A 27,194-nucleotide genomic window follows, 5' to 3' on the forward strand; every position below is an offset into this window, starting at 1 on the left:
CATTCTAAGAGGGAAAGACTGAAGTCCCTTATTATTATAGTACTACTGTCTATATCCACTTATAATTCATTTAACTTTTCTTTTAAAAATTTAGATAGTATTTGCTGCATATGTCTAGTATTGATATTGCTTCATTGTCTATCATGTTTTTATTATAGTATAGTTTCCCTATTTATCTCTTTCAATTAAATTCTTTTTATTTAATGTTGTCTGAGATCATGATTGCTACCTCTGCCTTTTTACATCAACCAAAGCATAGTAAATTCTACTCTAGCCCTTTATTTTAACTCTGTGTGTATCTCTCATTTTTAAATGCGTTTATTGTAAACAACATATTGTCAAATTCTGGTTTTTAATCCATTCTGCTATCTATTTCTGTTTTATGGGTGAATTCATCCCATTCACATTCAAAACTAAAATGTTGAAAAAGTATGTGACTTACCAATTTGGATTATCCTGGTCCCACTTTTTGCAAATCTCTAGGAAGACAGAGATGGCACCAGCAAAACAACTAAAAAGTAAGTTTGATGCATATCGACAAATAGCTCGGTTGCCTCAAATACACACTGGACACTACTGCAGGTTTTTGCACCAGCATTTATTAATACTTCAGCAGCAATTTCAGGTTTTTGTTTCCATCAAGCTTCATGAATTTAATAATTGATTTTGTTTCTACCTAATATTTTTATTATGTCATTCCTCATTAGAGTATCTTCTAATTTTGTTGAACCAATTATCCAATTTTTAAAAAGCATCTCCTGATGTCAGAAATGAATGCAATACCTTGTACACCTCTGTAATAGCCAGAAGTTGGTGTTCTGAGTTATCTTTGACCTGCAGTATCATATATTAGCAATTTAGTTTTATTTACATTGATTTACATTAATGTATGATTTTGTTTTCACCTTGAAGATAACACTTACTGTTGTTGCTAAGCTCGGGAAATATGAGATACAGTTGAAATGAGGCTAGTGGCAGATTGGGCAGAACTTTGAATGGCAAACTGAGAAATCCAGATTTTACCTTGTAGACTATTACAAACTTCTGAACAAGGGAATAGTATAGTTAGAATGATATTTCAGGAAAATCTATCAGAAGTGTGTGGGATAGTTGGAGGGAAAATGATAGGGTGCAGAGATTTGATGCAGGAAAAGCAATTAGAAGTCTTTAGGTGATGGCAGCAGGATTAGAATACAACAACAGTAATGGCAGGTGATATTTTTATAAATATGATACTTTATGGCTTTTAGAATATTTTTGTCAAAGCGTTCTGTAAAGTAGGTAGTACAAACATTAATCTCTTAACTCAGAGAAATTGTGATTTGTGCATGGTCCACTAAGCACTGAATAGGAATGGAAAGGAATATACCTTTTTCTCAATAGCATATTGTACTTCTACAAAGATTGACCATATATTAGGAATGTTATCCTAAAAATAAGTGCTTTGATTTCTATCACTGCCTTCGTCATTTACCATTTCCTCTGACTGTCCCTCCAAAAGTGACTGAATGGTCATCAGAGTTGTGTTGGGGTCAAGTAATTTGATAAGAGGAACATCCACATTTTTGTCTTGGAAGAGCTTATTCTGCAGGGTCATAGCTGACATAGAGTCCATGCCCAGTGACATGAGAGAGGTGCTCATTGTAATGTCCTTGAGATCGGTATTACTGAGTTCACTTACTAGAGAATAGATGTAATCTTTAGTTACCATCTGAGATGAGTCTTGATGAGCCATGGTATTAGTTTCACCCAGTGTTTTGTATTCATTTAGTGCAAGATTAGCAAATCGGATTCTGAAAGATGGAAACTGACTAAAGAAATCATTCTTCATAATTTTAAAATCAAATTTAACGATGGCTTGCTGAGGTTTATTTAAAAGTAAGCCTTTTTCAAAATATTCATAAATTTCAGATTTCTGAAGAGTAAGTATTCCCTTGCTTGCTAGAAACTTCTGAAGATTCGTTTTGTTTAGCAATAGTCCAAGATTCAAGGCTCCCCAGTTAATGGATTGACCAGCAAGACCGCAGTTCCTCCGATAATGGCAGAAGAAATCTAGAAAGGAGTTAGCAGCAGCGTAATTAATTTGCATCGCATTGCCAAGGAACGAAGCAACAGATGAATGACAGACAAAATAATCCAGCTTATGCCCTCTAGTAGCACAATGAAGATTTATTACTCCTGCAACTTTGGGACTTAATACTTTCTCAAAGCGAGTGAGGTTCAGAGCTTCAAGATGTCCATCATCCAACACAACTGCGCTGTGAAACACACCTTTGATTGGAGCCTTTGGAAAGATGTTACCAATGGAAGTAATCACCTCGTTTACTTCAGAGTGAACACTCACATCACACTGCAAGCTGATGATCTTGGAGACGTTATTCTGATTTTCCAAAGACTGTATTTCCTGCTGTTGCTCGGCATTTGGACGCTTTCTTGAAAGAATCACCACAGAGCCGCCCCCGTTCTGGACAATAAATCTGACTGTTTCAAAGCCAAGGCCAGAGAGTCCACCTGCCACAATATAAACTGCATTTGGCTGAAAGAATTTCTTTCTTGCTGCATTTTTAGGTATTTCTGAAACTTCAGTTTCTGATAATCTTCTTTTCAATACGACTAGCAAGAGGGCTGGGCAAGTGAAGTAGGAGAGAAAAGACGGCTCTGGGAATGCAAGAGACCCAATGGATTGAAAAATAGAATAGGTGAAGTTTGTGTTCTTTGGAAAAGTCATTGATTTTGCCCACTGGAAGACAGCTCTATTATTGTGTATTAAAGTTGATTTCTGAAAAATTAAACTGACGTTGAGGGTGTGAACCTGGATATGATCAGGATTGTTATGAAATAGCTGCTGCAGAAATTCAGGCTGGTGACTCCCGTGTAGAACCACCAGGTACCTGTGGTTTGAAAGGTCAGACAGAATTTCCTTGGAGGAGCTAGTTAACGAAGGCAGAAGTATGAGTGCCTGACATTGTTTCACAATTTTGTGTAGATCAGGAGAGGGTGAGAGAAGACGGGCTTTCCAGCCCATGTCGTTAGCTGCCAAAGTCAGTACTTGACCTAAAATGGATCCTGGATGAGTACAGATAACAGCTAAAGAGGCAAACTTCTTTGGTCTTGGCAATATCTGAGTGAAAATTTTCCATGCTATTATGAAATATGAAACACAGGGTGTATTTCTAAAAATTGGTAATTTCTTGGTTTTGAAACAGCTCATCTCGGAAATTAAGACCCTTGATGATGCAACAACTGGGAAGCATGTGGCAATGTGATCACCAACCTCTACTTCTTTCACTCCTTTGCCTATCTTGGTTACTGTACCACTGAAGTCCAGGGCTAGCAACTGATGTTTTTCCACAGTGTGCTCTGTCCAATACAGAGTGTTTCCAAAGGTCGAACTAGAGATGCTAACAGGAAAGTAGTCTTCTGAATGGATACATATGCTCTTAACTTGAACTTCAATAGTGTGGTTTTCAAGGTGAATGATTTCAGGTTCTGTTACCTGAGCAGACAGATCTATTGCCTTATATGGATCTGCTGTGTATAAAGTAAACATTCCTGAAGTCTCTGGATCCTTGGGAAGTTGACTGTCAGAAGGCAGTTCAAAGGGAGTGCGCCTGACTTCAGTAATGTACATTCTTCCCTGATCAATCCAGAGTTCAGGATAATCTTCCCCCTTATATTTAATGACAGCTTCTGCTAAACTTGCTATGTTCTGTGTAGTTGTATAGCTGATATCTATCATTTTAAATGTGATTTCTGGAACTTCTACAAAACAGCACCTTGTCATGCCAGACAGAGCAAAGCCAGGATTAATGTGATCAACGATGTTTGAGGTGGTTCTGTAAGTGATTAGTGTCACAGAAGAATGAGTGTTCTGCTCCCTCAAGGCCAAAATAACTTGACGAAATGTCTCACAACACTTAGCTGACTCTTTCATGATTGCTATTCCTGGGGAGTTTTCATTAAATTTTTGGATTCCCCACATGAATAATACATTGTGGAAGCCCTGAATTGTTTTTCTCATTATATCTCTTTCTGATTTTTCAAATTTTTGAATTGTTTCCCACTCTTCAAATGTAATATACTTGGACTGACTGTGCAAGTATTTTTTTAGCTGTTGAGCTATTCCAAATTTGTCAGCAAACACCAAGAATTGCGGTGATTCAAGTGAATAGTCAGCTGCTGGAACTGGAGAGATTGGTATCCATTTATTTTCAAACAAGAAGTCATCATTAGCAGATGCTTTTGTCATATATGTGTTCCTAACATGCTTCAATTCTGCCAAAATCTGGCCATGTTTATCTGTAAAAAATCCACAGGTCTCTAAGTAGTTCTCAGTGGACTTGTTGGCTTTCATATATATCTTCATTTCCTCTTCCAGGGATCTGAAGACCACAAGGCTGCCTATGGAAGAAGGAAATGCAGGCTTTCCTCTAGTTTTTGTGGCTCTGCTGGCAATAACAGCTGTCATCTGCAGGAAGCAGTCTAGCACCACGGGGTGAATGTGATAGTCATGCATTTCCCTTCTGGTTGCCTCATTTACTCTAAGGGTTGCGATGCCTTCCTTTAGCTCATCACAGTATGAAATGTCACCTAGTTGTTTAAAAATGGCACCATATTGAAAACCAATAAGAGAAAGAGTTTCATAAACTTCCTCCATGGCTAAGACTGACTTACACCTTTGAAAGATGTTATCAAGAGAGACAAGTTTGCTTTTGTTTACATTTCCTTCTGGTATCTTTGTAACTTGTCCTGTTGCAAAAGCTACAGATGATGAAGAGAGTATTTTGAATTCAGTTGCTGTCTTTTTCAATTCAAGTTTGACCTGCAAGTCAAGGGAATCTTGGTTTACCACACAGGGAGATACAAAATTGATGCTCAGCTGACATGCACTTACTGGTATTTTAGGGCTTGAGTTGATCATTATCGAAGCTAAGCCAACTTCAGCAAAAAGGGCCCCTGGAACCAAAGGCACACCATTGTTTTTGTGCTCATAAACATAGGGTGCTGTATTCTGAGATATTGTGCAGGTGATTTCCAAGTTGTTATTTGCACTGCTAATGAGAGGATGATTGGAACTGGCTCTGCTGTGCTGCTGCTGAATGCTTTTCAGGTATGTGTTGAGATTCTGACGATCAAATTTATATCTTGGATATTCTGTTGGAACTGCCTTCAACCCAATGTAGAAGTGTGGCCAATTGATATTATATCCCGATTCAAATAGATTTTCTACCAGTGCAAAAAGGGTCTCATAATCTTTCTCTGTTTTCAGTGCAGGCAAAACAACACTTTGTTTTCCTAAAGTCTCTTTAATATTCCTTTGTAATACTTGTTTAGGGGCTATTTCAATGAACATTATGTTATCCTTTCCTTCAGCTGAAGCTTTGATGGCCTGTGTGAAAGCAACTGGTTCTCGAATGTTCCTGGCCCAATATTTACCTGTCGCGAAATCCTCTCCAGAAGCTCTTTGTCCTGTCACTGTTGAGATAATTTCCACTTTTGGTTCCTGTTTCACCAAATCCTTTATACTCTCTGTAATGTCCATGATTATTGGGTCCACCATATGACTATGATAAGCAACAGGAACTTCTAACTCAAAGAGAAATATATTCCTTGCCCCAAATTTCTGAAATAGTTCTTCACGAAGTGCATTTATCACAACTGCTTCTCCAGACAACGTACAGGAATTCGGACTATTGAAGGCTGCAACGCATACCTTTCCAGAATGGGGGGCTAAGGATTTTGAGATTTCCTCTGTGGGAATGTTTCCAACTACTAGCATTTTCCCCCCAGTAACTTTTGCCTGGAAGTTACTCCTGAAGTAAATAATCTTCACAGCATCCTCAAGGGTAAGATGCCCTGCACAGTGGGCAGCAGCTATTTCCCCCACTGAGTGTCCCACAATAGTAAGAGGTTCAATGCCCCAGAACTTCAGGAGGGATGCTAAAGCCACCTGGATTAGGAAGAGGAGGGGTTGGGTGATTTCAGGTCTTGAAAAATCATCAAATTCTTCCTCTATTAAATCCAGCAACCTGATAGGTGCATATTGCAGAAACAAATTGGAGACTTCTTGGCATTTTTCTCTGAACACTGGTTCTGACCTAAGCAAGACCTTGCCCATCCCCTTGTAATGGGCCCCATTACCACAGAATACAAATACTAAGTGGGGAGTCCCTTTTGCGTGAGATATTTGGACTTCTGTAGCTGAAATAAGTTGTTGCTCCAGATTTCCTAGGGAAGTTGTCACAAAAGCTTTTCTGTATTTGTAGTTGGCATGGCTTCTTCTACAGGCAGATGTGTAGGCCAGACTCTGTAAAGATACGTGGTCATTCTGATGCATTTGTTGAGCTGTGTCTTCCATTATGAACTTGAGGGACTTACTGGAAGCTGCAGAAAGTACAACTATTTCATAGGGTCTTTTAGAAGGTATATACTGAGACTGCTGTTTAAACTGCTCAACTATAATGTGGGCATTGGTCCCTCCAAATCCAAAGCTGTTTATGCCAGCGACTCTGCCAAATTCTGTGGACTCTTCCCATTTCTCTACTGTTGTTGGGATGGAAAGATTTAATTTTTCTATATTTATGCTACTCCCACTCTCTGAATAGTGGAGAGATGGGACAATCTTTTCATGTTTCATCATCAAAACAACTTTAATTAGGCCTGCTATTCCAGCAGCTGACTCAGTGTGACCAATGTTGCCTTTCACTGAACCAATTTTCAGAGGAGGTGCGCTTCTCGATCGTCTCCTGCCAATAATGTTGCCTATGCTTTCTGCCTCAGTACGGTCTCCAACAGCTGTTCCTGTCCCATGAGCTTCGATGTATTGTACAACTGATGGGTTGATATGACTTGAATAAATGCTCTCTAGGAGTTTCTCCTGTTGCATCTGAGAGGGCCTGGTGATAGGAGTTACTGATCGTCCATCCTGATTCACTGCACTGAAGCTGATAACGCCCCAGATTTTGTTGCAGTCTTCCAGTGCCTATAATAGTAAATTAAATTTAGGTAGCTGCAATGATATTTAGTTAGCAATAATTTCTGAATAAAAGTAATTTCCAAGAAAACCTCCACCTTCCCACCAAATGTCATTTGGCAGTCAACATTTTCATCTTATCTAAGCAATTTAATTTCAAATTTTAATATAAAATTTTTTATGTCAGAGTAATGAATTGAGATGTACCATGGATTAATGAAAAGAATTCAGGAATAGGAGTGATAGTTTATGAGTGATATTCCCAGTTTTACTACTAACTAGTTTTGTGGAGCTAGAGAAGTCATTTATCTTTCCTGTGTCTCAGTTTATTAATTTTGTGGAATACTTAGTGATTCTACATAATATGTTTCAAAACAATTTCATTCAAGATGTAGCTACTATATATTGTTTAATGAGAAGTATGGGATTATTTGTAAATAATGTTACTAGGAAACATATTGGATCAATTAGATTGTACTGTAAGATGCTTGTTGGTTTTCATTTTCCATATTATTGTCCATGTGGATGAGAGGAGAGAAATTTGGCCTTAAAGTTAGGAACCACTGAGTTCAAATCCTGCCTTCAACACAAGCTAGCTTTGTGATCCTGGGCAAGTCACTTATCCTGTCAATTCCCAAGGCAACTTTCTAAGATTAGAAATTGCAGAGAATCTGGCTATTTGCAATGCTAGGGGGTTGTTTTCATTGGTGAGTTTTCTGTATTTTCAGTAAAAGACAAAAGAAGACCTAAGACATTGACCCTGTACTTTATGGGAAGCATATTAATACTTACCTGGTCCATCACTGAGCCAACTTTTAAAAATAGTGGGTATATCCATGTACTTTGAAGTCTATTAAGTATTTTCAGAATGAAAATCAAAGACCTATCTTTTATATCCCTATATAATTTTTCTGATAAGGGATTTTCTTATCAAAATTATATTGTTGGAGATTCAGAGGAAACAGAGTTCTCAACATCTCTTCTAGGAACACAAGAGAAAAGAAAAATTGCTTAGAAAAATAAAGAAAATAAAAACCAACCAAAAAGAGAAAATATAATTTTGGGGAAAAAAGCAATGCTGTGGAGACACTAACCCTCCCTCAATATCACCAGAAGCAAAATGGAAGACATGCAAGGCATTTGGAGAGAGCCTTACACAGATAAACAACAAAAAATTTGTAATTAAGCAGAAGTCATACTGACAAGAATGTCACAAGACCAAATAAAATATCTTATATATATAAATTTTAAAAATCATGGAAGGAACTTAAGTTAGAACTACAAAATGGTTTATAGATCAGGAGATGATAGTGCAGTAAACTAACAAAAATTGACACTAGAATTGAATTCCATTCAGTTCAACATGAATTTTTGAAGTTCTTGCATATCATAAGCACTATTCTAGGTGCTGGCGACCCAAAGGCAAAAATGAAGCAGTACCTGCCTTTAAGGAGCTAATGTTCTTCTAGGAGTCACAAGATAGATTAAAATCTGAAGGGGTCAATAGAATCAATCAAAATGAACTTATACGCAGATACAGCAGAAAGTGGAGTTGCAGAAAGTGGAAAGAAATGGAAAAAAAAACTGACTAAGGTAATTAGTAAATTATCCAAAGAATGGAAAAAACATTCAGAGTTAAAGAACATGTACTGGGGGATAGGTGAATAGTGTAATACATTCTCAATCTACCTCATAGGGTAGTGGTGGAAGGAGTCTAGTGAATTTTAAAATGCTTTCTGATAGATCTATATGTCATGTGGCATCATATAAGCTATTATTAAATAGAAAAAAAATCAATTCTGTGGACGTTGGGCACTACTGAACTTTCATGATGGAAACTTTAGAAAAAAACTCATACCTTCTTTAGTGGCTTCAGTAAGACAATACCACAGCCTTCTCCTCTTCCATAGCCATCTGCGCTTTTAGAAAAGGGTCTACTCATCCCCTCAGGAGATATCATTTTGGCTTTACTTAATACTACATATAGTGTAGGGTCTAAAATACAGCTCACACCTCCACAAAGAGCTGCCTCACAGTCTCCTGCAATGAAATAATAAATAAGGGAATCAATTCTTTGAAATTCTTCATTGTTCTTGCTGATCCCCTTCTCCCATCTTCCCTCACCATGTAACTGGCCTAGGGCCATTACTTCAAATCTAGTCTTATAGCAGCGGTCTTCTGGTTCAACAGGCCCAACTTTTCTCCATTCCAGGTTTGATGTGATCTCTTCCACCTGTCAGCTTCTATGAGGTTTTATGGTATCTCTTATTTTTTTTTCATATTTTTACTTTACTTTATAATATTCATTCTTATTATGCAGATATATTAAGAAACCCTTGCTGTTCTGCACACAGGCCTTAACTTTTCCTCCTTGTCCATATTTCCAATTTCTCACAATTTACAATTAACAGACTCTCTCTCCTTGAGTTCAGCTGATTTTATTACAGTGGTTGCAATAAAATGAGGCATGAGACCTCTCCTCCCTCCCTCCTTCCTTCCCTCTTTCCTTTCTTACATCCTTCCATCCATCCTTCCTTCCTTCCTTCCCTCCCTCCCTAATTGAGTCATGTACCTTTCTACTTATGTATGATATCCCCACTTCTAGATTATAATTTCTATGAAGGCAAGGACTATGTTTTATGTTTCTCCCTGAACTCTTAAAAGAAAATCTGCACTAAATAAAAGTTCATTGAAATGAATTGAGAGTGCATCCTCTGTTTATGGACAAAGCAATATGCTTGGCATTGTAACAGGATACAAACATATTTAATTCATAGTCCTTGTTCTCAAGAGGCTTATTATAGTCTCGTAAAGGACATAATACAGCAAAGGTTACATTGCAAAGCAGTTTGTGATCTCTCATACGAATGGCACTAGCAAATACTCAATTCTCTTTCTGCTGTTTCTGCTATTTATGCTGATAGCGTGATCTTGTCCTGGCTGGTTCTCCTTCTTCAGAACCTAATTATTTCTCTATATTCTCAAGGTTCTTACTTGAAAACTCCCATAGGTATTCTCCTACATATTGGCCACTCCTTTCTCTAAACATTAGAGCATTGAGAGTACCCATCTTATTATTTAAAAGTTGGTTATATACTGTCTTTTATTGATATCTACTTGTTTCATGTCTATCAGTCTTACTTTTCCACAGGATTGTAAGCTTCCTGGGGCAGGTGTCATGCTTTTCTCCCAGTTTTTAAAACACTTTTATTTAAAGTTTTGAGTTCAAAATTCTATCCTTATCCGTGGCTGTAACCACTTAATGACTGGCGTAGAGTGATTATCAATAGTAAGAGTTTCTCTGTCTCTCCCAGTTTGATTTAGTTATTTTTCCTTTTTCTCATTAAAGGGGCCATTCCCTGACTATTTCTTGAAGAGACCTATTCACTAAATGGGTGTTACCTCCCCCTAAGTGAGTATGTGAAAAGACCTAGCATAAAAAGGCCAAGGTCTCCCATTGCATCCTGGGCCGTCTCCAGTCATCCTGATGAATATCTGGTCACTGGATCCAGATGGCTCAGGAGGAGAAAGTGAGGTTGGTAACCTTGCACAGCCCTCCCTCCCTCAAAACAAAGTCACATGCAAGTCATGTCATCATTTCTCTGATATCATGGTCTTCTTCGAAAATGAAGGATGAACCTAATAACAATAACAACCAATCAGATATAGGTTATACATGTGCAATTATGTAAACTATGACTATTGTCTAAGGTTTTCCTCTCCAAAGGTCAAAAATGTAATTTTGTGTATTGTGGTGCCATGATGTGCACATTTGGGTGATTCACTGTGCAATGTTTTGATTGACTGTAAGAGGTTAAACTAAATTTTTAAAATGTTTGTGGCTATGAATATCACTTTTTCACTCTCACCCACTTGTATCTCTACCCCTACTACCACCATGGCTGTAGTCATAATTTCCAAAAATATAAACTCCTATTAGGAGCTGGGGATATAAAAAAGTATAGGACATAGTTTCCCCCTCCAGGTGCTCTTTATCTAGATGGGTAGATATGACATATCCATTAAAATGTAAACAACAGCACAAGGTTAGCATATGACATGATATAGCACAGCAGTGTTTTTTAGGCTGCTCAAGTCCAAAGAATACCTTGTTTAATTGCGAGGGAGGCAAAATGTAGAGCAACAAGAGATGATGAACAGGCAGTATCTATGGAAAGAGATGGTCCAGTTAAGTGAAAAACATATGAGATCCTGTTTGCAGCAATACTTGCTGGAGATCCAGTGACATCATAATGGTTCACAGTATTTGAAAAGTTGTGAGTCATAGTTGCAAAGTCTTGATTCATAAGACCTGTAAAAAATGCAAAATTTAAACCAAAGAGTTATAACAGATTTATGAGAAAGCAAAATAATAAAAATGAACTCTAAGCTTTCATTTACTTTTCAAATTTAATGAAATTTCACTCTTCCTCTCTCCATTTCTTCCTTCCCTTCTTTCTTCCTTCCTCCCTTCCATAAATATTGGCTTAGTTTATATAGGACTCTCTTTCTACCTTATGCATATGTATTATTTCTCTTACTTTGCATTCTAACGTATGTGAGGTAAAGGATTTTACCTTGTATATCTTTCTAGCATCTAATGCAACATTTCTATGTATAGTATGCACCAAAGAAATGTTTTGTTTAAATTATAGTTGAGTTTATTCTATTATATACCAGGTAGTATCCTAGGTGCTGCTCAGAATACAAAGATTTATTAAGACATTTGTTCCTGCACTCAAGAGGTTTATAGTCTAATAAAGAATATTATATAACACAAGTAATACATCACAGGGCAGTAAACAGCATATCATATGAATGATACCATAATGTCCAAAATTCTTTTAGATAGGACCAGTTAACCTCCAACTTACAGACTGAGTTTCACCCTTATCCCTTGAACAAATAAGGTTTAAATCCTTGGACAGGGCCCTGAATTATTCTGTCTTGTCATCTTAAGAAGTGAGGCCCTACTTTTGACCCACAACTCCTTTGGTTAAAAGTCTGCCATTGATGACTGAATACTGACTTGCCTGAACATTCCCATACTAGCCAGTACCAGATTTTTCTTTCTTAGATTCCCAAGACTTACCAAAGATAGTCTCAGCTATTCATTTTCTGCTATCCTGTCCTGTAATTATACCCTTCTGCTCTGAATCCTTCTGATGCCCACTTCTAGGACTATCCTGGATGATTCTGTATATTCCAGAAGATCCTTCAGGTTCTATTCACCCTAACATGCAATCCTCCTAATTAGTCTCCCTGTATCAAGTCTCTCCCATCTCTAGTCAATCCTTCAGCTGCCAAAATGATATTCCTAAAAAATGTGCCAACTCCTATGTTTGGTCTTGGAAGTCTAGCATCACCCAGTACGGATCTACCTTTCCAGTATTATTATACATTACTATTCTTCATATAGACAGACTGGTCTTTGTGCTGTAAAAACTCCATTTCCCACATTCATGACCTTGGATAGCTCCATGCCTGGAATGCACTACCTCCACCCCTCTTAACATCCTTAATTTAAAACTCAGTTCAAGTTAAATGAAGACTTTTCCAATTCACTCCTTCCCCTCCCCAGCCAGGAACTAGTGTCTCCCTCAAAAAAACTACCATGTATTCATTTTTATATATTTAATGTATGCTTACTAATGAGCTTGCCATTTTCACAGATAAAATATAAGTTCCTTGAGGGCAAAAGCTTTTACTTTTGTGTCTCTTCACAGGATCTGGCACAGTCCATGGAAGTGCTTACCAAATACACGTACATTGATTGATGAAAGTACTCAAAGAATAGGACCTCAAAGGAAGAAGAGGCAAAATGCTTGGAAAATACACTCCAGAAAAATGAGAGATTATTTCTCATTAGGTTAGGAAAAGTTAATTAAAGACATAATACTTAATCAGGGGGTTGGGAAATGAGTATGAATTAGCTAGTCAGATGTGGCACTGTAACTTGCCACAATGTGGTATATCTTTAAGTATGAGAAATAGCTATCCAAAAATGGAATGGGTTTGGGATGATATCAAAAGGATTCATACTTTGGGTAGGCATCAGCCAGTATTAGATTAAATGACTTATGAGATATTTTTTAGTCTAAATTTCAATGTTTCTAAGTAATAAGGGTCTGCACTAAGGTGGTGAAAATAGAAGTAGAGAGGAAGAAATCAATGTGAAAAAGAAGAATTGACAGAATTTTGTTATTGGCTATGGAGAACAAATGTGAGGGAAGAATGAAAGATTACAATGTTCCCAGCACATTATAAGCACTTAATTAATGCTTGTTGATTGATTTTGTTTTTGTTTTGTTTTGACTGATTGTTTTTAAGACTGAATGACTGAGAGAATGATGATGTCATGTACAGAAATAGGGAAATCAGAAGAAGGGGATTTGGGGGGTGAAGTTAGGGAAGGTAAATGGTTAAGTTCAGTTTTAGTTGTGTTGAATTTGAGGTCCTGGAAGACTATCCTAATGGAAATTCCCAGCAGACAATAAAAAATGTGGACAAGGACTTCAAAAGAGAAATCAGTGATGGAGCAATAAATTTGAGATGTAATTTTAGAAGTCATGAGAATGGATTAGGTCTCTAAAGGAAAGACTATAGAGAAAAAAAAGAAGGTGGCCAAAGACAACACCTTTAGAAAAATTCACATTTGAGGTGAGGAGAAGGAACACCAACAGGGGAAGATGTCAGAGAAAGACTAGTCAGAGGATTAAGTAAAAAAACCAGAGGAATGTTATTGGAGTGAATGGAAAAGAGTACTTCAAGAAAAATGGGGTATTCAGCTATGCCAAATTATACAGAGGTTAAATAGAGGGTGAACTGAAGGAGATCCATTGAATTTGGCAATAAGGTATTAGTGATGTTTAAGAGAGAAATTTCAATAGAGTGATGGGGTCAGAAGCCACATTACAGAGGGATAAGGAGCAAATAGGTGGTAAAGACATGAAGACAGTGACCATCTACTAATCTTCTGAAAAATTTCTTGATTAACATGTAGACTTATTTCTACTAGAAACCAGAGAAATTTGATTTAAGTATCTACATGTGGGTAGGTAGACATTACTCTGGGTTTCCCAAATTCCTGTGCCTTTTGAATGGCTTCCCAGAGAAGTGGCAACTTATCTGGCCCAGACTTGTGGTCCTGATTGAAAGCCAAGGAGAAAATACAGAAAAATGGAAATAAAGAGTACAATAAGGTGAAGAGACTCCTGGAACCCACTCACCCTTACTGTGTTTATTCCTCTTTCGTGGGAGAGTAATCTGGAAGCTCACCTGGGTGAGGTTTTGGTAGAGGTGCAGTATTTCTAGCCTCCTCTCTCTGAAAAAGGGAACTTTTTCGAATTTCCCAATTAATCATTTGCTTCTTACCTCTCCAATCATATCAGAGGTTTTATGTGGGGCAGGGCTTAGAAACATTCAGTTTCTGTCCCTTTTACAGGAACATGCCAAAGCATCTTTTGCAAGCTTTTTTCTTTTACTATTTACTTTCATTCCATATGATTTGAAGCTATTGTTTTTAAAACTCCATGCCTTATCTGTGGATGCACAGAGTAAGCTCGAGAGCAGGAAATCCAATACCCAAGTGGGGAAAGCAAGTTTCAGTTTCTCTTCTAAGTAGGAGAAAGCCAATTAGAATGAGAAAGATTGTCCATATCTAGACTTATTTCCCTTTTCTTTTGAATTCTGGAGCAAATGAACAAATAAAGGACAAACTCCCAGGCTGCCTGGTACTAGGGTTGAAAGCATTTTGCCTAATAGCATTTAGTGTGTTACTATTGCTTTCAGATTTGGAGGAGGGAAGAGGGGGACTGATGGTGTATGCCTGACCTCTAGCAAGGCAGACTGCCCACCTGGATTGACTAGGTGTTCAATTACTACTGACCCTTCTTTCTCCTTCCTTTAAAGACACCTCTCAAACCCAGGTATTACAAAAGGAAGATCTGTTAATAGTTGAAGAGTATAGCAGTGTCTAGATGATATAGGATTTTTTTATCCACATAGAAACATCTGTGTTCTTAGAATTAGTATAAATTGTTAGGATCAACAATAAGGCATTGTGTTAGGTCCTGTAAAGAGAGACAAAAATAAAAGTCTTTGCCCTCAAGGAACTTACATTTTATTTGTGAAAATGACAAGTTCATTAATAAGCATATATTATATTAAATACACAAAAAATGAATATATGGTATATTTTTTTTAAGGGAGACAGTAATATCTGGGAAATCAGGAAAGTCTTCATTCAACTTGAGCTGAGCTTTAAATCAAGGATATTAAGAGGTGAATGTGTGAAGGTGGTGCATTTCAGGCATGGAGCTATCCAAGTTCATGAATATGGCAAATGGAATTCTGTACAGCACAAAGACCAGTTTGTCTATATGAAGGGCATTAAAGTATAGTAAAGCTGGAAAGGGAGATTGGTGCCAGGTTTTCTAGGCTTTCAAGGCCAAACATAGAAGTTTGTATTTGATCTTCGAATTAATTAGGAACCACTGGAGTTTATTTAACAAGCAAATGATATGATAAGTTGTTTAGGAATATGACTTTGGCAGCTAAAGGATGGACTAAAGATGGGAGAGACTTGATAAATGGAGACTAATTAGGAAGGTTGCACACTAGGGTGAACAGAGCCTGAAGGATCTTCTGGAATAAAATGATCTAAGAAAGTCCTGGAAGTGGGTATGAGAAGGATTCAGAGCAGATGGGTAGAATTATAGGACAGTATTTCAGAAAATGAATGACTGAGGAGGAGCTCACCTGGTGGAGACTTTGGTATGAGTGGAGAAAACTCCTAGAACTTCCTTTTAGGTGAATCATTCTTGCTACCTAGGTGCTAAACTCACTTGCTTCTGAACTATTGCAAGACTGAAAGGGCTTCCAGTTCCCTTTAATTTTAGGAAAAGTGCACTAAGTCCAATTGATTACACTATTTTAGTTTCTTGGTCCTGATGATTTTGCAGAATTTTTTGCTCTCTAAGTTGGAAAGGCTGTGAAAAAAATCACTGCTAGGTTGTTATCTCACCAACAAAAACACCGATTCTGGATCCTGCCACATCCTCTGTTGGGATTCCAGCATCCTCCAGGGCTCTATAGGAACATTCTAGGAGTAATTTTTGTTGTGGATCTATGCGTTCAGCTTCTGAATCACTGATTCCAAATAATTTGTTGTCAAATTCATTAAATCTGTGAAAGAAAAAAGCCTGAAATAACTTCTGATACCACATTTTAAAATTCTTAATACTTCAAAGGTCTTGAAGTATTTTTGAAAGCATATGCTTGGGAGAGGATTCTGGAAAGATAGCAGAGTAGGTTAGAAAATTCCAAGCCCTCCGTATTTCTCCCACAAATGAGATAATAATAGCACTTCAGAGAAAACGTAGAGTAGTAAAAGTAAATAAGAGTAGGGGCATAACAGTAGTCCTTTTGGGACAAAATCCCAGGATGAGGTTTGATCCCTGTGAAGTGTAAAAACCTCCAGGCTAGGTCTGCTTAAACAACAAGCAGCAAGCCTTGGTGTTAGCTGAGTGGGGAGGCTGCTTCAGGCCCAGCCATAGGAACTTTTACCTCAGGACAGTGAAAGGAGCTGGGCATCTGAGCCAGGCAAGATCAAGGGAAACTCAGTTGACAAGGAAAGCCAGACCCAGATGTGCTGTGGAGATGTGACTGGGGGCAAGAAGAAACCAGCACATGCCCAGTGAGTACAGTAGTGGTGGGGTATGGACACTGATGGCCATGGGCACTTACTCAAGGCCGGAGTTCTTGGCTTCAGTTCCAGGCCAGAGGTGAGAACTGAAGGAAGACCTGAGACCAGTGCCCATACCCCAGTGCTAGAGGTGATTACAAAAACTAAGCTGCTTCATATTTTTAAAAATGGACAGGCAATGGAGAAAGAATCCAACCATGAGAATTACTATTAAAATAGAGATGACTGGGACTCATCTTTAGAGAAGGATACCAAAGCAAAGAAACCCTCTTCTAACCCAAAGAGTAATGTCAAATGGTCATCTGCCCCAAAAGAATTTGTAGAAGGACTTAAAAATGCTTTAAAAATCAAATGAGAGAGATTGAGGGGGAAAACTTAAAAAAAAATCCAAGAAAAGCAAGTAGATTATGAAAAGAAAGTCAACCAAGCAGAACAGGAAATTGAGAATCTTAAGGAAGAAAACAGCTCCTGGAAAATCAGAATTGAGCTACTGAAGTTATAAGAGATAAAGAAATAACAGAACAAAAAAGAAAGATTGAAAAAATAGAAGAGAATGTGAAACATCTCTGAAGAAAAACAACTGATCTGGAGAACAGATCAAGAAAAGAAAAATGTAAGAATACTTGGACTACCTGAAAGATATATAAAAGAATCTTGATACAATAATACAAGAAATGATTAAAGAAAATTGTCCTGAAGTGTTAGAATAAGAGGGGAAAGTAGAAATAGAAAAAAATCACCAATCACCACCTGAAAGAGATGCTACAAGGAAACTCACAGGAATATTATAGTCAAATTCCAAAAACTCCAGCTCAAGGATAAAATGTTATGAGCAACAAGAAGAAAACCAATTTAAATAGGGTGGTGCCACAAGAGTCATACAAGATCTAGCAGTGGCAACATTAAAAGACTATAGGACTTGGAACACTATGTATTGAAGAGCAAAAAAACTGGGATTCCAACCAAAAATATCATACCTAGCAAAGCTAAGCATAATTCTGAATGAAAAAATTTTTTTAATGAATTGTCAGACTTTCAGAATTTTGTTTAAAAAAACTGAACTTAATAGAAGATTTGACATACAAGAATCAAGGAAAATATAAAATACATACCAAAGATCAATGACAAAGGACTCATAAAGGACAGACTATTTACCTTTTACATATGTAAAATGTGTGTCTAAGATTGTTATCAGCAATTAGGTAGTTCAAAAGAAAGATTGGGATAGACGTGAGTATGACATGGTTTTAAAAACCTGTAGGAACAACTAAAAAGAGTAATTGTCTCATACAAATGAGGTGCAAAAGGGAACCAACACAGAGGAACTGGATGGGGAATGGGGCTGGTAATCCCAGAAACCTACTTTCATCAGGAATGGGTTCAAGAGGTGCAATACATACATACATACATACATACATACATACATACATACATACATACATATATACATATAAAATAGTATAAATAAGTTAAAAGGGGTTATAGAAAGGTGTTTAGATTAATGGGAATGGGAGGATAAGGCAGGGATCCTGGAGGGGGTAGGTTAAATAGTAGGAGGACAAGGTAGTGGGTAGAAGTAAAATAGAGGAGTCAGGAGGGATAGGAAATGAGAGATACACAGAAATATAAAATAAAGATCAGAAGAATTTGTTAGGGTTAAAAGGAGAAAGGGTAGTAACCATGATCTCAGACAAAGTTAAGGCTAAAATAGATTTAATCAAAAGAGAAAAACAGGAAAACTATGCTATGTGTCAGTTGTTTTGGATTATTTAAAACAACTAGATAGTATAAGCTGGGAATATTGCTGTGGAGTAGCAAATGATCAGTTTGTGGACTTGGAAAAACATGGAAAGATTCAGACTAATGAAGGAAGAAATTATTCAGCCTTGAAAAAAACAGGATAAGTAAGTATAGTATGGTCTTACATAGATGCATATATCAATAAAACATGTATGTTTTTACATGTAACTGAAGAAAAATAAAATACTAAATAAAGAAAAAAATTTAAAAAGAAAAAAGAAAATGTAAATGAAAATGTCAGCGAGTAGAACATTTCAACAGTTGAACATTTTGATACTTTCCTTAGGAAATGAATTTTAGAACATCAGTTTTAAGGAGTCTATAAAGCTATAATTACTAAAGTTATGACTGACAGATACTTTTTCTTACTTCTTTTCCACTGGAAGTTACTGACATGTTTAATGCCAATTTGAAGTAAAAAAAATTAGATCCTAGTGTAGCATCTAAATTTCTAAAGAAGTTAAAAGAGTTACAGGAAGAAATAGTAAAATTATACTATGGAGGCACCTCAACCTTCCTCTCTCAGAACTAGACAAATCTAATCACAAAGTAAACAAGAAAGAAGTTAAGGAGGTGAATAGAATTTTAGGAAAGGCAGATATGATAGGCCTCTGGAGAAAACTGAATGGGGAGAGAAAGGAATATACCTTTTTCTCAGTAGCATGTCACCCCAAAATTGATCATGTATTAGAGCATTAAAACCTCAAAGTCAAATGCAGAAAGGTAAAATTATTAAATGCATCCTTTTCAGATCATGAGGCAATGACAATTTTGTTTAACAAATAGCTCTAGAAAGATTAAAAATTAGTTGGAAAGTAAGTAATCAAGTCCTAAAGAATGAGTGGATCAACAAAAAAATTTAGATCTTATCATTAAATGTATGGAGTGTGAACACAGAAAACAAGTGACAATTACCAGAAGCCAGCATAGTTCTAACTAACAATAGTTTAGCTTAACAATAATTCAAGTTACACTAGCATCGTTTCCTTTTTAAAAATCAGGATATTCAGTGTGTGACTCTGGGCAAGTCACTCAAGCCCGATTGTCTCACCAAAATAAAAGTGGAGAGGAGGTGGCTAGATAGTGTAGATCTTGACAGGAAAGCAGGTTGGGCTGAATATAATAAGGTGAAATTTATTAGGGACAAAAACCAAATTTTACGTTTAAGTTTAAAATATGAACTTCACAGGTGTAAGTTGGTGGCAGTCTACTACTATTACTAATGAAAGCTAGCATTTCTGTAGTGCTTGAAGGTTTATAAAGCACTTGGGAAATATTATTTCATTTGAAGTAGTTGCAATTATTAGTCCCATCTTACAGATGAGGAAACTGACAGACACAGGTGAAATGACTTGCCTAGGATCACACAGTTGATAAGTGTCTAAAGCAGGACATGACATCATGTCTTCTTGACTCCATTTCTAGCAGTCTATGTGCTGTACCACCCTTCTGCCTCAACTAACTATATAGTGGTTCATCTGAGAAGATCTTAGGGTGTTAGTGAGCAGCAAACTCAATATGAGTTCAAAGTGTGATATAGCAGTACAAAAAAATTAAAAACCACTGAATGGAATCTTAAAGAGATACGTATAGAACTAGGGAAGTGATGAGCTCCTTATTGTCTGCCCCATCAGACCAATTCTGGAATATCATATTCTGTTCTGGATTCCATATTTTAGGAGGGACACGGATGAACTGGAGAGCCTCCAGAGGAAGACTTCCAGGATGCTGAAGAGACTCAAAAATCATGGTGAATCATGAGAAAAAAGACTTGGGACAGAGGGCATGATGGCTATCTATAAATGGTAAGGTGTGTCTTGTGCATAGGGATTTGACCTCTACTGCTGGGTACCAGATGGCAGAAGTGGGATGAGCCAGTAAAATCTGCAGAGAGACAGCTTTAAGTTTGATCTAAGGAAAAGTTTCCCCACATTTCAAGCTATTCAAAAGTGTAATGGGCTATCTTGGGAAGTGATGGGTTCCTTCTTACTAGACGTCTTCAAGCAAAGGCAGGATCATTAGCAGGTGAGTATGTTATAGTGGGGATTCTTGCCCAGATATGACTCAGACTATGTGACTTTTCAGGTTTCTTCTAATTCTGAGATTCTCTGATTTTTCTGCTTGGGGAACTAGTTTGAGTTGATGACCAAGAGAGAGCTGGAAGAGATTGAAAAAGAAACGAGTCAGGTCTGGCAACAAATTATCACTAGACTGGTTCCAAGAATGAAGTGCTCGGTTCAAATAGAAAAATTGGTATTTTGAAGTTCCAGCAGTGACCTTACCCTTCAGTAAGAGCTGCTGCTTTTGTCCGACTTTTACCAGGTGTGTTATCATTTGCATCATACCACTGTTCCGCGTTAAACCTTTCAGATGGTATCTCTGTTGTACAGTTTTGGCCTTTCACAAGCACCTGCCAGAAGTTGTCAGTCCCTTCACCTGTTATAAGAATATAATGTTTCAAAGTTAATGAATAGATTGCTAGATGAGATACTACTGGCACCAAGTCAACCAAGTTTTTCCCTCTTTCTAAGCAATAAAGAAACAAGCAAACACTTAAGGCTTTTGTTTGTAAATGCTTGATGGTGGGTTTGGAAAAGGAAGATGAAAAGTTCTTTTCCTGTTTAATTTGGATCCTGATTGATCTTACTCAGATAGGAAGGGAATACACAAAAATAGAGTCAGAAATAACCCATGTTTTAATGATGTAGGAAGTGATGTAGATTTGGGGAGTGAAGGACAAGAAGGATGAATGGTGGTACAAGAAGCGTCTCTCTCAGCCTGGACATGCTCTTGGGTTTGACTCTACTATGCAACTTATGATAATGCAGCAACAAGAAGTAATTGAAGTCTTATATAACCTACGTGATGAACTCCAAGAAGCAGTCTCAGAGGTTCCTCCTGTGATAGAGATGTGAATCGGGAAAAAATAATTTAATTTCCTAATTTGAATTTCCCAACTGACTGTGCATTGACCAACAAAGAAGTGATGAATGGAACAACCTTGAGGGATGCTTGTTGTGTGTGTTTGTCCTTGTTTGCCAAAGAAGACCATGCTATCAGAAATAATGACATGACTTGCACTTGACTTTGTTTTGAGTGAGGGAGGGCTGTGCAGGTCACCAGCCTCACTTCTCCTCCAGAGAAATCTGAATCCAGTGACCAGATATTCATCAGGATGACTGGAGATGAGGCAATTGGGGTTAAGTGACTTGCCCAAGGTCACACAGCTAGTGAGTGTCAAGTGTCTGTTTTATTTCTTTCTGAATTTAAGAAGATTTTTATACCTTCCTCTCTCTCTCTCTCTCTCTCTTTCTATATATATATAAAATATATGTGTGTGTGTATATTTGTGTGTATGTGCGTTTGTACGCATATGTGCATGTGTATAGCTAACTCCTGATGACAGTAGGGTTATAGAACTACCAGCTTTCCTCCCCATCTAATTCCTCTGTGTCAGTTCTTCCTCTTGCACCTTATTTGTATAATTATTTTTTTTACCATTTCCTAAATGGTTTTGCTTTTTAGAATCACATCATACTCAGGTCTAAAGCAATCTTTCTTTTGAATTACCAATTACTAACAACAATCTTGGGGATTGTAATGGGGATTTGCATCTGAGGTGAGATTTGAACTCAGGTCCTCCTGACTTCTGCACTGGTGCTCTATACACTGCACCACCTAGCTGCCCCTGGGGTGCTTGTTAGTTCCTGGTGGAACACCAGATAGGGGGATATGACTCTAAATACTCAAACTATTCCTATTTTGTAGGGAAAGACTGGTTTGGGCTGCCTGGGTCTGGTAGGCACGGTGGGCATCTATGTCCTAAGAGGGTTGTTTTAGCATGTTGGGTTTCATCCTTGTTGCTTCTGTCATCTTGAGAGAAAACATTATACAACTAAACCGTGTTTGACTGATGGAATAATAATAGCATTTCTATAGTGCTTGAAGGTTTGCAAAGTTCTTGATAAATATGAACTCATTTGAGGAAGTTACAGTTTGCAATGGGGATTACCCCATTTTGCAATTCAGAACACTGAGACAGATAGAGGGGGTGTGGTTTGCCCAGGGTCACATATAGTTCATAATGGCTGAGGCTTGATTTGAACTTTGTTTTTCCTGACTTTAGAGGCCCAGGGCTCTAGGCACTGCACCATCTAGAGACCTATATAATATGAATGTATTATGGTATGCTCACTTGACTGAATTCCATTGAAACTACCTCAAAAGGGAAAAGGTGTAGATTTTTCTTACCCGTGCAGAGGGGCAAGAATTGGAAAAATCTTATTTGTTAAAATCTTGAATCCCCCTAGACTGAGGAGATAAACACTGCTATCCTCCAAAGAGGGGTTAGCAAACTCCAAGCCTGAAGGCTAAAACTAAGAATGTGTTTTCATTTTTCAAAACAATAAAACTTTATTTAAAGTCTAGAAAGTAAAGATAGTCAACAGTCTAAAAACCACAGAATGCTTGTTGGTTACTAAGAGTGCCTCCTGGTGCTGTGTTATAACTAAAAGAGTCAAGTGGGGAAGAGAGGTCTGCCCTTATGGCATCCTTAACATTCACCCAAGTCAATCAAATGACCAACACTGAAGTTTCACCTTGTGATAGTGAAAGGAGAAAACAGTGTTTATTTAATTCTCAACAATCTCTTGTCTGTTAATCAGAACAAGGAATTGAAAAGAAGCACTAGAAAGAAGTTTCAGTCAGTTGAACACAATAAATGAATTTATTACCTTCAACTCATCTTGATTTATGGATATTTTTTGCAACTCTATGCCTGTCTGATTGCTCAGTCTCTGACTGCAGGACTCAGATACTAAAGGGATAGTTACCCCCCACTACTGGTTGGACCACCATTACAGCATTTGAAGTGAGGGCTCCTTGAGTCAAAAGGTAGAAAATGAAGTAGAGTTTATTGACTTTTCCTCTTGGAATTCTAAATATGGAATGCTAGATCATATTCCATACATAAGTAAACAAGTCTACTTCACAGCTGTTAGTATCATAGTAGAGTTGTGGTCATCAACAATAATATAGTAATTACTAATTGATCAAGCACAAGGGGAGGGAAGAGAGGAATCCATTAAGATTTTCATTGTGATGAAACAGCGTGGTTGGGTGATTTGGGTCTCCAAGGCATTTTCCCTCCTTTCTGGGTTAATGTCAAATGATACAATTAATGTAAAAGTCTTTGCAAACCTCAAAATTCTTTATAAATGTAGTGATGATGATGGGTTGCCTGTTGGCAAACTGTCATTTCCTAGGAGTCACTCTGGGGACCTGGTATTATGTGTGTTCCTCTAAGAGTATTCTATGAATCTGCAGCTACTCTGTTAAATTTCTTTAAGAAGGGGAAAATACTAGTCATCTATATAGCACCTACTTGTTTCAGGCAAAATGTTATATCATCTCCATCACCCTGCAAAGTAAGTGTTGTTATTATACCCGTCTTACACTTGAGGAAACTGAAGCAAACAGAGGTTAAATTACTTGCCCAGATTCAAACAGCTAGTAATTATCTGAAGTGAGATTTGAACTCAGGTTTTCCTGACTCCAGACCCAGCACTCTATCAACTGCAGCATCTAGCTGCCTCAACCTAGCAAGCCAAGGAGTGTGATTTGTTATTAAATGTATAGCTTCAGGACCAGGGAAAGCTGCATTCCTAGTCAATGTTATATAACTAAGGTCCCTCAAAATAAGGAAAACAGCCCAAGCTGGTATGTGGTACTAAGTCTCTCTGGTAAAGTGGGATTTGGTCCGTTACCATGGAGCAACTTTGTTGCTGTTGTCTGTAGACATTTACAAACCCATGCCCCTCTGTCCTTCAGGGGGCTGCTAGCCACAGGTATATGTGAGCCTTATCTCTAACTTCTGTGCTGAAATTAGGCATATGGAAAAGTAGATGGGTAAACAGGTATCATGATGCTCAAGAAACCTGGACCTTTTCTCTTTCATGCTTCAAAGATCTATCATTTCATTCTTATGGATACCCCCTCTCATGACATTGATTACCACTCTTCTACCACTTAGTAGATGGACTTAGCTGCTATAACTGGTTGGACAGTCTTCAAATACAGTGATATTCTACATTCATTAGAAATGAGATTCTGAACATTTGGACATTAAATGAGAACAATTTGAGCTAATTTAGAAATATTGCTGGCTTTTGTTATTATTATTACCATACTTACCCCCTGGAAAGTTGCAACCAATTCCAACAATTGCAATTCTGTCATCCGTCTCCATCATTCCTCACAGTTGCCTAATAACCGCAAAACCAAACAGACAACATAGTACACCAGAAGCTGTATTTTGAAAACAGTGTGGCATAACTGAGCATTGGACTTGGGGGCAGAAGCTGTGGTTTTCAGTTCTGGCTTTGTTCCTTACTATTTATCACATCTAGAGAAAATACTCTCTAATATCCTTTCAAGTTCTAATTCCTGTATTCCTATAAATAAGGGGAAATTATCCATCTCAGATAAAAGAGAAATTGTTAGAACTATTTTCTTTACAATTCTCTTAGCATGTTCTATTTCAGAATTGCTTTGAGTGACTTAAATGCCTCCAAGATGTAGAATTGGAATTGCATGGTTATTTGGGTAATACACATATACATAGATACATACACCTACATAACACATACATAGATACCTATAATCATTCTCATATATAGGCATATACATTCATATGCATTTATGTAAGACCATACTCTACTTTGTCTTTTTCTGAAGGTGGATAACATCTTCCTTGATAAGTCAAAGTCTTTCCATATTTTTCTAAGTCCACCAACTATCATTTCCTATACCACAGCAATATTCCAACCCTATTCCTTCTAGTTATTGTAAATAGCCTAAAGCAATATTGCTTAATATGGCTGATACATAGTATAGTTTCCCAATTTTTCTCTTTTGATTAAATCTATTTTTGCTTTAACTTTGCCTGAGATCCTGCTTTTTTTTTTTTGGTAATGAATTCTACTTCTGATCTTTATTTTATGTTTGTATGTATCTCTTATTTTCTATACCTCCTGACTCCTCTATTTTGCTTCTACCTGTTACCTTGCCCTTCTGTTACTTAACCTGCAAAGATATCTCCCTTATTCTCTCCCAGCTTTCTCCTTACTCTTGTTTCTATCTGAATTTAAAAGACTTTTATAGACTTCCAAATATATGTTATTCCTTCTTTATCCCATTCCCACTGATCTAGACACCATTATATACAGTCCCCCATCCTATTCCCTCACACTCTTATTTCTTTATAAATTTCGGAGACTTTTTAAAGCCATGTCATACTCAGGTCTACCCCAATCTTTCTTATGAACTACTCCATTACTAATGACAATATTAGACATACATTTTACATTTTACACTGTCGGGAGGTGAAAATTCCTGTGACTGGGACTGAGGCTACCTCCCAACCCAGCTAGCCCTAGCACTTGCTGCTTGCTGTTTCAACAGAACTAGCCTGGAGGTGTTCATTGTTCACAGGGACCAAACCTCCTACGATTTTTCTTTGGATCTTTTCCAGTTGTCCCAGTATGACAACTGTTCTGCCCTAACTCTAGTTTATTTTTACCTCTGTGTGTTCACCCTGAGGAGTTATTTTATCTTGTTTGTGGGGGAAATCTAGAGAGCTTGGAATTTTCTGGACAACTCCACCATCTTCCCAGAATCCTCTTCCCCCAGTCATCTTTTTAAGAAAGGCTGAGCTTTTTAACGACAAAGTCTATCGTTTGCTTCTTTTTATATCTGCAGTGCTTACCACAATGCTCCCCACAGTGATAAAATCAGAGATACAGTTTAAAAAACAGTCTCATGTATGCAAATTTTTTAAACTAAGTTTAGAATATGTATAACAGTATATTATGTACTGTTATATAATATATTATGGTATAATATAGTGTATTATATTTTATAACATTATAACAATGTTATTGCATGATTATATGTTACATATATATTATGTTTTTATTATTTAATATATTATTACTATATTATTTTAATTATTAACATATATTAATTATTAACATATTACATATTTTTGTATATATAAAAACAGTATGTGCAAGTATATATATACATACACACAAACATATTGATTTTTGGTACAGCTTAGAGCTAATCACAATTTGAAATAAAATAAAAACTTGACTTCTAAATAATGATTTGTAAAAATAAAATATGTAAAAATAGAATGATGGTATGTAAAAATAAAAAATAAAATGAAGTGTAAAAAATAAATAAAAATATGTAAAAATATGTATAAATAAGAATAAAATAAAAAAACTCATAAATATAAGCTCCTTGAGAGCAGGAACTCTATTTTTTGCTTTTGCTTTCTATGCTCAATGCCTAGCTTAGTGCTAACAGAAGTTTAATAATGTTTGTTGAGTTTCATTGAATTGAAAGGACGTAGGAACCTTACTATAATACAATTTCATGTAGCACTGAATTTGGCATTAAATAGGACTCAGCTTGGATTCCATTCAAAGAGACTTAGCCACTAAGAATGCTGAAATTGTATCTTGTATCATTGTCCATGTTATGGACAAAGAGTGCTACAATCAGTCTTCTATGTCCAGATTTTTGTCAATTATAAAGAGATGGTTGGTTCTTACCTTTAGTATTTATTCCTCTCTTCATCAGAGATGAAAGTTTTAGACTCTGTCTCACATTCTCCTTATATAGGCTGATGGGAGTTAAAATGATTGT

General features: G+C 37.0%; 1 protein-coding gene across 1 annotated transcript; it reads right to left on the minus strand.

Moving 5' to 3' along the window:
• Positions 1-579: 579 nt before the first annotated feature.
• On the minus strand, positions 580-27,194 carry LOC140532840 (phenolphthiocerol/phthiocerol polyketide synthase subunit C-like). Its single transcript, XM_072651807.1, has 7 exons — positions 27,101-27,194; positions 24,672-24,742; positions 20,762-20,915; positions 15,999-16,159; positions 11,082-11,285; positions 8,832-9,013; positions 580-6,982 (listed from the first exon to the last, which is right to left on the minus strand). The coding sequence occupies exons 2-7, from the start codon at positions 24,727-24,729 to the stop codon at positions 1,430-1,432; spliced, it is 6,312 nt and encodes a 2,103-aa protein (XP_072507908.1). The 5' UTR covers positions 24,730-24,742; positions 27,101-27,194; the 3' UTR covers positions 580-1,429.

The sequence above is a fragment of the Notamacropus eugenii genome, chromosome 3 (assembly GCF_028372415.1).
Source record: "Notamacropus eugenii isolate mMacEug1 chromosome 3, mMacEug1.pri_v2, whole genome shotgun sequence".
Classification (NCBI taxonomy): Eukaryota; Metazoa; Chordata; class Mammalia; order Diprotodontia; family Macropodidae; genus Notamacropus; species Notamacropus eugenii.

Bases quoted from the DNA above. Each gene is read 5' to 3' on its own strand.
- LOC140532840 (XM_072651807.1), bottom strand. From the start codon at position 24,729: ATGATGGAGACGGATGACAGAATTGCAATTGTTGGAATTGGTTGCAAC. The intron at 11,286-15,998 runs GTGAGATAACAA...CATTTTTTACAG, and splicing joins CAGAATCGGTGTTTTTGTTG to GTCTTATGAATCAAGACTTT. The intron at 9,014-11,081 runs GTATTCTTTGGA...ATTTCATTGCAG, and splicing joins CTCCCTCGCAATTAAACAAG to GAGACTGTGAGGCAGCTCTT.